Below are 10953 nucleotides of genomic sequence, written 5' to 3'. Positions count from 1 at the left end.
GAAGTTTTCAACCGAAAAAAGACTGAAAACTCACACTTTTCTTACAGACATTTCTCGAGTTACACGAAACGTTCATGGTCGTGTGGGGTGTCATATGAAAGGTAATTGCATGTACTTTCAGGAGAAGTATAGCTTACGGAAGTTTGGTAGCATCTACGATAAATTAAGTGAAATTGAAATGTTGAAGTGCTTATATTGCATCGGAGATGCTACCAAACTTTCGTAAGCTCTACTTCCCCTGAAAGTACATGCAATTACCTTTCATATGACACCCCACACGACCATGTACGTTTCGTGTACCTCGAGAAATTTCTGTAAGAAAAGTTCATGTTTTCAGTTTTCGATCACCTCCCACCAGCCACCCAAGCTTCGAAGAATTTTTTGAAAGTGGTTTTAGGTTCTAGGGACCAATACCAATCTAGGCACATATAAAAAAGTCCAATGGAAAATGCGTCCGATTTCAAGATTCTGTTTTTCAAAAGAATCCCTCACAGTCCTTTAGAGCAGTAGCAAGAAAAATGGAACTTTTCGGTAAAAGATAAGTACCAATAATTTTTAGCTCTGAAACGCTCTGAAATGCGTCGTTCTACACAACCAGCGATTTATCAAGATCATTTAATTGAATTTCCTATTTTGTCCCAATCCAAAACTTTGTTATTTATTTATTAGAAAAATGACATTCGTTTCACGTTGAATATAAGACTTTTAGCGAAATATGTGGCCGATGTTTCTGGTTAATTAATTGGGGATCGGAAAAAGTTGTGGACTTTCTGTAATCTTATCGAATACCGAAAATGGAAACTCAAAGACATTCTGTTGACCGTAAGATTATTTGCTTCAGTACGGATGTATTGTGTTATATAAATCCACTTTTGAATCACCCGAACAACATCAGGTGCACTCTGTACCGAGACGTAATTTGAACTTGACTCTAAAACCAAATTAAAGTGCGTGATTAAATAACGTGTCTATAAACTCTGGGTGGTTATATCGATTACGAAACTCGTGTCAGATAAGAATAATCACATATGATGCAGATTGAGATCACAATGCTGAGACAAGGAAAAAACCCCATTGACCAAATAACAATAAGGATAAGATAAAAAACATTTTTGGGATAAGATAACGCTCACTGACTTACAACATCTCTTACAGCACTAAATGCAGTGGTTATTCGAAGTGAAGCTTTGAAAGTGTTTGGAATAAGAAAAAAAAAACGTTGCGATGGCAACAAAAATTATTATTTTGTTTGTACTAGGTGCAATTTATGCCGTGGCCTCTGCACCAACTCTAATAAATTATGAAGAAAGTAAGCAATTCAAACCGATTTTTTTTTAGTTATTATGACGAAATGTTGTGTGAAGTTATTGTGTCTCACAAAAGTAGATATTTTATATTATTGGGCATGGGCATGGGACCGTAAGCAAGCCAAAGTGATTGAGTCACTGAAGCTTCCACATTTCATCATCAAATCGTGAATTTTTAACATGACAAAATTAACGAAATTACAGACAGCGTGAGAACATCGGATATCGCTACCTTCCGTCTACCTAACAATACACAACCATTGTTCTACAATCTAAGAATAGACACGAACATTCATCGAGGAGACTTCAGTTTTACCGGGGAAGTTAATATCACATTCAGTGCCCTGGAAACGACGAATAATATCACATTGCACGCGCGTCAATTACTCATATTAGACGCCAGTATACGATACTCCGATGGACGTTTGTACGATACGGATCTACGTTACACATACGACAGTGCGACTGAATTTCTCACTTTCATGACAAACATAGACATGCTAGGGTCGGCATTGCTGGTCATTCATGTTAAGTATGCGGGTTTTTTGGGTGATTTCAATGACCGTGGATTCTTCTACTCATCTTACGTCGATTCAACCACAAATGAAACGTTCTGGCTCGCATCAACTCAATTTCAGCCAATCAACGCAAGACAAGCATTTCCGTGCTACGATGAGATACGATTCCGTACACCATACAACATAGAGATTTACCATCACGATAGCTACAATGCGATTTCAAACATGGATGTAGACAGAATTATTGACGATGGCGAATATCAGTTAACAGTTTTCGAAACTTCACCGCCTATGCCATCGTTCCAGGTTTCGTTTACCATTTCAAACTTTGATTTTGTCAGCTACGACACCAGGCCAGTCATGCGCGTCTATGCTAGGCCTGAAGCGATTGCATTGGATCAAGGTGACAATGCACTAGCGCTCGGTTACGTTTTTCTGAACGCTATGGTGGATTACTTTGGCTTCCCCTACGTACTTTCGAAAAGCTACCAACTCGCTTTGCCTGAATTTTCGAGCGAAGGTACATTTTTGGTGGATCTTTGCACACATCTGGTAGCAAGAAAACTTTAATTAGACTGTGATTCCAATTTACAGGCGCGAACAACTGGGGTCTCTTGACATTCCAAGAGTCCATTCTGTTGCAGACCAATGATGACCCGTCCGATCAACACTTCAGAGAGATACGATCTGCCCACGAATATGCTGTGAGTATAAAGCATGATTTTCACGACATTGTCTCATGACCAAATTTATTATCTTATCAGCACAATGTCTATGCAAACTTAATCTCACCAGCATCATGGTCTTATCTCTGGTAAGTGCTTAACAGTTGAAGTGTGCATACCTGATGCAACATTCAGAAACGGTAATTAATTATCTCTGCTTGATATGTCTGCAGGCTCAATGAGGGATTCGCAACACTCTACGAAAATGTTCTGAACGATATTGTGTTCCCTGAAAAGAGGCAATGGGAGAGTTTCCTAATCGATTATTTCGATGTTGCTATAGCTGTGGACGTGTATGATATCTTACCACCACTAAATTATTACGTAGAAGCTCCTGAAGATATTCGGGGAAAATTTGATTTTATAACTTACTTCAAAGGAGCATTAGTGCTTCGAATGTTCCACGAAGCGTTTGGTGAGCCAACTTGGCGTAGAGGTCTATCTTTTTACGTCGGTAACATGGCATTTGAATCGGCAACGCCTGAAGATCTATACGCTGCTATGCAAATTGCCTACAGCCAAGATTATCCGGAAAGTGACACCTCTGTGGATGATCTAATGAGACCTTGGCTCGACTTCAATGGTTATCCGGTTGTTACGATTAATAGAACTGCGGATGGGCTGAGAGTATCGCAACAAGGTTTTCGAACAGGCCACAGCAATCCGTTTAGTGTTCCAATTAATTATGCGACAGCCAGCAATCCTGATTTTGAAAATACCACCGCTCAATTCTGGCTCATGGATGAAGAATTGTTTATACCTCGCGACACGGCTACCAAATCATGGACGGATGATGATTGGATTATTTTCAATCTACGGGATACGTATTACTACATCACGAACTATGATGACAATTTATGGGACCTAATAACGGAAGCAATGATGACTGATCACGAAGCCATTCATTTCTTAAATCGTGGCACATTATTCGCCGATCTTGAACGCTTCCTGACAAACAATTTCGATATTAGAGTCACATTGTATTTAGAGTTGATTGAGTCGCTGCCGTTTGAGTTCCATCCCCATGTTTGGCTTCGCACGAATGCCGGTTTACTGAAAGTGGAGCAACGGCTAAGAGGCTCTGATCTTCATTCGATTTATTTGGATTTCTTGCGTGACGTTATGAGCGAGATATATGAGGAGTCGCGTTTAGATGACTTGGCAGGTACCAATGTGATAAACCGCTGGAGTTGTTTGTCTGGGGACGAAAATTGCCTAAGTGATTCCTTTAACATATTGTTGGAGGTTATGGATACCGGGTCTACATTGGAGGAAATCGATTTTCGTTGTAACGGATTCATGTCGGCTAACGAAACAGTTTGGATGCATTTCTTCAACGAAGCTATTGGAAGTAATCCAAGTAACAATCGGTTGGACGATTTAACAAGTCTTCTGTGTAGTCGTATAGAAACCCGTCCAAGAGTTCTTCTGAATGCCACATTGAACTCATCAAATAATTTGCTAGCTTCTGAAAGGAATGCTGTCATCTTGAGTGCGTGCACTCAAAGCGAAATTTCGTATGACGCTGTGATTGAATTTTTAGAGGACAACCATGAAACAATAATTGAACTGTAAGTACAGAGCCTTGTAAGGTTATTATTGAACAGTCTGTTCAACACCATCAAAAATTTAATTTCCAGATCGCTTGACCTTGTTGGTTTCATTTCGGCATTGTCATCTGTTAGCAATAATGACTCTCAGGCCGAAAGAGTGAGTACTTGTTTAGGTTAATCCCATTCCCACCCCAGACTATTTAACCTTTTCTCTAATAGGTTTTAAACTTGCATCGCCATTTACCAACAGACTGGAACGTTGATGTTGAGGACTTTGAGCGTATGATGGAACCGAATAGACAATTTTATTTAAGAAATTCTGAAAGTGTTCGTAACTGGCTGGGCAACAGGAACGCTTCGAAACTCCGTGCTTAGATTTTTTAAAGATTTTTTTTCAATTCTATTAAAATTATAACGGCAATACAGAGCCTATACTTACTGATACTCAAGCTGAATGGTTTTATTTCGAAACTGCTTTGTATCAGAATAATTCGTAGTGACACCAGTGACACCCGCTTGAAGTAGTTGTAAAAAAAATGGAGTCTGACAACACTGCAATACAGACAATACTCTCGTTGGACAACCTCGAGAAACTGAAATTTTAGAAGGGCTGTTATGGAGGCAGGAAGCTCCAACACAGAGTTTCGTATCTGACGATTCATTTCAACCATAACTCATTAGGATCACATATGGTTTGAATTTCGATTCTGTATATAAGATGTTCGAAGTTCACACGAATTTACTCTTAATTCCTTGAATATATTTAACAAATATATTCTGTAAGCTGTTTATAAAATTTCACATTTTCCGTAAGTAATAAATGGTAAATTCTACAGTTTTAAGCGTTCACTGCATCGACGACCACATTCATTTCTGTTATGCTCTGTATCGATATGAATCAATAACCCGTAAGGTGCATCAAATTCATTTTACATTTAAAATAAATTGTGAATTTATAGTCTGTGTGTGCACTGTTCGTTCACCGGTCGGTCGTAACAATAATAATGTAACTGTGTGTATACACGAATCTTATTTGAATTTCATGTTCAAGCTGAAACAAAAAAGAATAACAAACACATCTGGTGAGCAAACATAAATTTTTAAATCCTTCTTTATACAAAAATTTTATGCATCTACAACTATAATGGGATGTAGTAAGCACGTTGTTTGCCCACGTCCATAAAGCGCGCTTTTATTTCCGGTTGTACAAACACATATAGTAGAGGTAATTTCAACAGATGAAATGCGTATATACGTAGTCTCTGAGCAGAAAAGGATTTGACCATTTGTTAAATATATTTCGAGCATTAGTAAATATGTAGAAATTGCAGGAAGTATATCCGAAGGCATTTATAGCAATATCTCTCTGTAAATCGAAATGAATGCTTTCCGGTAATGCATGATGATTTGGTAATGTGGTATACATTGAATGTAATCAAAGTAACTAATTTAAGTAGCTTTGGTTAAATTAAATCGATTTACTGTGATTATTGCGAGTAAGTAATTTGAAAAATTAATTAAATGAAGTGATCTGCCAGAAGAGAGTAGGAGGAGAGAGAGAACCATGTTACAGACGCTACAATCGGTTTGAATTTTCATTTCGGCTCGACACCATCCATCGAAAAATTATTAGATTATTAATTAGAAAATGTAAATTAATTTATTTTGCAGAAAAAATTAATTTAATTCAAGTTAAATTAAGAAAGCCTTATTGAAATTGCGAGATGGTATGGTATAGCATAATTAATTGGGAAATTATATTCGACCATTATTCTTTGTTAACGCTCAACCAAAAACTAATAACGTTCGATTATTACCATCCTAATTTAATTTAAACGCTATACCATACGGTGCTGATATGTAAAATCAACTTGACAAAAAAAAAAGAAAATTCTCTCAACATACATTGGTATACACCATTTCGATTTTAGAGAGTGTTATTGCCGTTACCACGTTACATTTTGTCGATTGGTATATAGAATTCGCCTTATACAGAATACAATGCATATGAATTTTCGCATAAATGTTCGTATTTCAATATATCGATACCAGGTAGAAAAAACTCACTATCTAATCAAAAGGCAACGATAATTCCATTGTTTCTGGTAGACGAATCAATATTTCATTCGAAAAACGCTCGTCACGTACCACACAAATATGAATAATAATTCAAATAATATTCAAAACTCGACTCGAAACAATTGAATTTGGTATTTTATGAGTCTATGAATGGGTTACAAATGGTTTCTTTAACGGTCAATAGCATGGAAAATCTTTAAAGACGTCAGTGAATATCCATTTGGAAGTCTTAACATTTTCTTCGGTTGTGTATGTGTACGTATGTAGTCATGCAATGAAAGAATCCATTTTAGAGATCTGCCGAACAGATACAGACAAACCAATGTAATAATAGGCAAACGTTCAAGATATGATCGGTAATAAAATTTTTGGTAAAAAGTTAATGAACCTGAAAAGACAATTTTGACCGAAGCTGCGTTAGTATTTTGCTGAATGCAATTTCTATATATTCCGGAATTTTTTTTTGTGGATCGAATTACAAGTACTTGTACTGGTTACAAGTACTTGTATAACAATCTACTTCTTTACATTGATTATTCTGCTCCTAATGCCAATCTACATTCAAATTTAAGAGTCAATTCGCCAAAACTTCGAACAAGTTGTATGAAACAGGAAAACAAGCCATCGGCGATTTTTGGAGAGTATACAGTAATTGAATCAGGGGACCCCCTGATTCATTTACAACAACAAAAATCCTCGAAGTAATTAAGTTTTGACTTCAGAAATCATGAAAAAATGGTCTGCACGAGCACGAGGGTGACTAAAATAGTTTTTGTTGTATATCACCGACAATACGTAACGCATTCATCTGAAATTATGGTTGGTAGAGGCGTTGACGCCGGCCGTATATGCTGACCTTTAAAACATTTCGAAATTTTTCGTGTATGTGGTGCAGTAGCTATTTTAGGGGAAAAAATTCCAACTTTTGGAGAGTGTTTTAAAAAAATTACAAAGATAGACTTAGAAGAACTGGGTAGGTAGTGAATCTACTATCCATGACACCATGAACCTACCTCGGCACGACTTTCGTTGAACTTCAATTTTGATTGAAGTGTACTAACACAAAAATTCTATAGAATTCCACTTCTCTTCGCGTCTATTTTAATTTTTCTGAGACAATTTTAAGTCAGCTTTATATTATGAAGGAAAAAAAAACTCAGTCAACCTTAACAATGATATCATTTGAAAATTTCACACTTGCGTTGGGGCTAAGGTGAGGGGTTCCAAAAAGCGTCGTTTGAGTGCGTAAAATCTGTCTACAGTCTTTAAGTGTCCATTCCACTCAACAAAAAGTTCCCCGTGAGAGAACCGTGAGAGAGCAAACTGTCAAATAAACAAAAAGTTTCAAAAATTCAATTTTGTCTCTCACACGGAGTACGTTTTTGGTAAGAGGAAACTAAGCATTAACATTTAAAATGTCTTACTGTCGCTTTTTCAGAGAATGTCATTGTGTAATACACACACTGATAAAAAAGATTTTGGCGGTGTACTTCGGATATATATGATATACTTCTGTTATGCATAGTATGCGTCGGGTATGTATGGCAAACCTGTCGTATGTAAGTTTACGTACGATATGTGTGCCATACATCTCACGCGTGTAGTCGACGTAGGACATGTGTAAAATTTTGGTATGTGTAACTTCATCGCAAAATTACCTCATACGCCCAACACGTTTGAGAAAAGCACACGTTTAGGATGTTTGTATACGCATGGTAAGTATGATGTCAAAAGATCGTACTTGTTGTGCGTTAACATTCGTACACTGTGCATTTTATATTAATAGCAACTATGTCAAGTCCTTTACGTACATGAGATGAATGTATCTGTATCAGGATTTTAGGATTCACTTAAAAACAGAAATATTAAATTCAGTCATTTAAATTTCAAAACGTTTTATTCCCTGAATTCCAATCTCATACTGTTGAAATATCGAAATATTACGCAAAAAGAAGAAGAAGGAATTACGATTAAGATTCTCGATATTAGGTCATTGTCATATACCATAGTTCTAATTAGAATAAAAAAAAATATTTTCAAAGTTTCATATGTGTGTCATGTAAGTAAACGTATAGCATGTATAAGTACTTTGTGTGCAAACGTGCTCCACGTTTACCTACTTCTACCAACGCTTCACAATACAACTATCAATGTAGTACGTCTTAATTGCAACATTGGTTGAAGCGCCGCTTTGAGATCAAGAGGTCCCCAGTTCAAACCCAGCACCAAACATGGAGAAAATTTTTATCTAAGAAAAAGTAGAAAAAGTTACGATATAAATGAATAAAAACACGAAAAATAAAAAAATTAAAATTAAAAAGAACGAAATTTGACGAAATAATGCACATCAAAATTTCATTTTATTTCGGATACCAGAGCAAACGTACTGGACGTTTACTGACGCAGTGCACGTGTACTAAACGTTCCCGAAGTTCGATCCAAAAATAGCTGTCTGCCAGCCAATTTACACGTCCACTACGTACAGTACACGTCCAGCGCGTTAACTTTTCTATCAGTGCAATGTGTATTCGTAGTGACACAATGTAATTTTCATCCTATCTATGCGAAAATCCTTATTTTGTGTAATTTCTGGGCTAACAATATTTATGTCAGGATTGGGGGCTAATTTTGAATTTGATTTGAAGAAAGTTATTGCTTTGTCTACTCTGAGACAATTAGGCTTAATAATAATAATTTTGTCTATGGATTATATAAAATTAGCTTTTTTCACGTTGTGAAAATTGCGTTTTGTTGTCATTCTGAGAGGAGCCATTTTAGGTGAGAAAATAAATATTTTATCCCCTAAAATGGCAGGTCCTAAAATAGTTGAATACCAAAACACGCTATTTATTTTATTTTCTTCAAAGTGGACCAAAAAGCGAATTTTCGCAAAACGCAAGCACAAAAAAATGTTGAGGGAATTGGGGCCCTCGCTTCGCTTTAGCCGCAAACTTTCGCTATTGGTGGACTCACAAAAGTTTCGATATCGATTTCGATGTTATCAAGCAACACTAAAATATACAAAAACGACACTTTTTTTGAACTAGCTTTTTCTATCGGATTTCTGATGTAGAAAATACATAGTGTTAATGAAACGATGTAGCTGGTGTGATTGATAAACAACGAATGATCTTTATTTGTCCCAAATTTCTCTATTTGATTCTTAGGTTTCTATGTTGTTTTATATTCAATTTGGATACTACGTTTTCTACAGTAACACATAGGGTAAAATATGTAATCTCGTGTCTGCACAAAAGAAAATACAATTCACACCATAAGGGAGTAAGGTCTCGTATTTGGTAGTTTACACCGAGAAATTAGGAAAATTGAGCACAAAAACAATCAAAAAATAAGAGCATTTCAGCGCAGCAAATAGTGTGAAAACAATAGTGCGTCCTCCGCTGTACCTGGTAGTTTATATTTATTCGCTAAGTTTGTGTACAGAGGGTACAGAGTCTAGAATCTCTCAGAGTAATCCAAATAAAATTAATTGGTAGTGTGACTGAAGTCAATAACAAACAAATCTTTCCTACGTACATAACCGTCTTGAATTTATATCCAATGCAATATCACGCCAATTGTTTACAAAATTAGGAGGCCGAAAATCGTACAGTGTCCGCTTGCAAATTTCATTACACTGTATTCATACACTTATAAAATATTGAAATTTATAAGCGGACACTGTACGGATTTGGTCTCCTAATTTTGTAAACAATTGGTGTGATATTGCTAGAGAGCTTCCTTGTCCAATGTCCTAATTTATTCGCAATGTTCCACCAAATATCATTATTTACAGAAATACTTTTCAGGTGTAAAAATATCTAAACTCACAACTAATTTTGTCACTGTTAACTGAGCAATTAAATATTTTCTGTACGACCTGTATCGAAATCCCTTATTTATATTTAATTTTTAAATGTGAAAACGTGCGAAGAAAATGACGAGTCTAATAAATTAAATCACAAAATACCCAATTTAAGAAATGGTATTGAAGTAATTCCAATATTTCTTTTATTGAAATCTCAACTAGAAACCTGTTGTGTAAAGAAAAATATCTTCCATTATTCATAATATTAAACACTATAACATAAAGTCACAACCTTACATACAGAGTTTTGTGTTTAAAAGAAACTGGAGCTTTTAGCTGATTAAATATTACAAAAGTTTTCCTCACATCACATCATCGTTCGTATGTTCTACTTCATGGGTATGTTAGTATTTTTTTTTTTACTAATAATACCATACGTTCCATGTATTATATACATGATGATGGATAACATATGTTACAATCATATTTGTGTAAGAACAGTCCCGTTTTGTGAGCGAAAATACAGCGAAAAGTGTGGTGTAACAAGGGGATAAAGAATGTTCAAGTAAAAGGAAACAAGCGTACACTTTTGTATAATTTGATTTGTGGCCTTTCCGAGTCAGTGAAGTGATTTTGAGGTTGACTAAATTTTGCTCTTGATGTGAAGCATTACCATGTGATTTTGCAGTGAAATCACTGGAGTAGTTCATTAGTAAGGTATACTGAAAGTAGCGAATATTTAATCCAGACAGATTTAAGTGAGATGTGAAAACAGTTATTTTTTCAACTCCGTGACGAACGGTTAAACTTACGTTGCCTTTTTTCAGAAATATGTTGATAATCTCGGTGGTAAATGGTACAGTTAATGCAAACCGCACTTGCGTGTACGTTTGCTTCAGTTGCTTTACCAGCTGGTCCATTCACACAATAAAACTGCTTGTACGTTTTTGCCACGAGTTGGTG

At 36.0% G+C, this 10953-nt stretch overlaps 1 protein-coding gene across 1 annotated transcript; it reads left to right on the top strand.

Moving 5' to 3' along the window:
* The first annotated feature begins 1149 nt into the window (after positions 1-1149).
* Positions 1150-4494, top strand: LOC119067878 (aminopeptidase N-like). The gene is made up of 7 exons (XM_037171148.1): positions 1150-1309; positions 1512-2345; positions 2420-2529; positions 2590-2639; positions 2724-4121; positions 4191-4260; positions 4323-4494. Exons 1-7 carry the CDS (start codon positions 1225-1227, stop codon positions 4476-4478), a joined length of 2703 nt encoding a protein of 900 aa, XP_037027043.1. The 5' UTR covers positions 1150-1224; the 3' UTR covers positions 4479-4494.
* Positions 4495-10953: the final 6459 nt, after the last annotated feature.

Source organism: Bradysia coprophila, assembly GCF_014529535.1.
Source record: "Bradysia coprophila strain Holo2 chromosome X unlocalized genomic scaffold, BU_Bcop_v1 contig_130, whole genome shotgun sequence".
In the NCBI taxonomy this organism is placed as follows: domain Eukaryota; kingdom Metazoa; phylum Arthropoda; class Insecta; order Diptera; family Sciaridae; genus Bradysia; species Bradysia coprophila.
Note: the sequence above shows the minus strand (reverse complement) of the source record. Positions and strands in the feature narration are given on the sequence as shown.

Bases quoted from the DNA above. Each gene is read 5' to 3' on its own strand.
- LOC119067878 (XM_037171148.1), top strand. From the start codon at position 1,225: ATGGCAACAAAAATTATTATTTTGTTTGTACTAGGTGCAATTTATGCC. The intron at 2,530-2,589 runs GTGAGTATAAAG...TTATCTTATCAG, and splicing joins GATCTGCCCACGAATATGCT to CACAATGTCTATGCAAACTT. The intron at 4,122-4,190 runs GTAAGTACAGAG...TTTAATTTCCAG, and splicing joins CATGAAACAATAATTGAACT to ATCGCTTGACCTTGTTGGTT.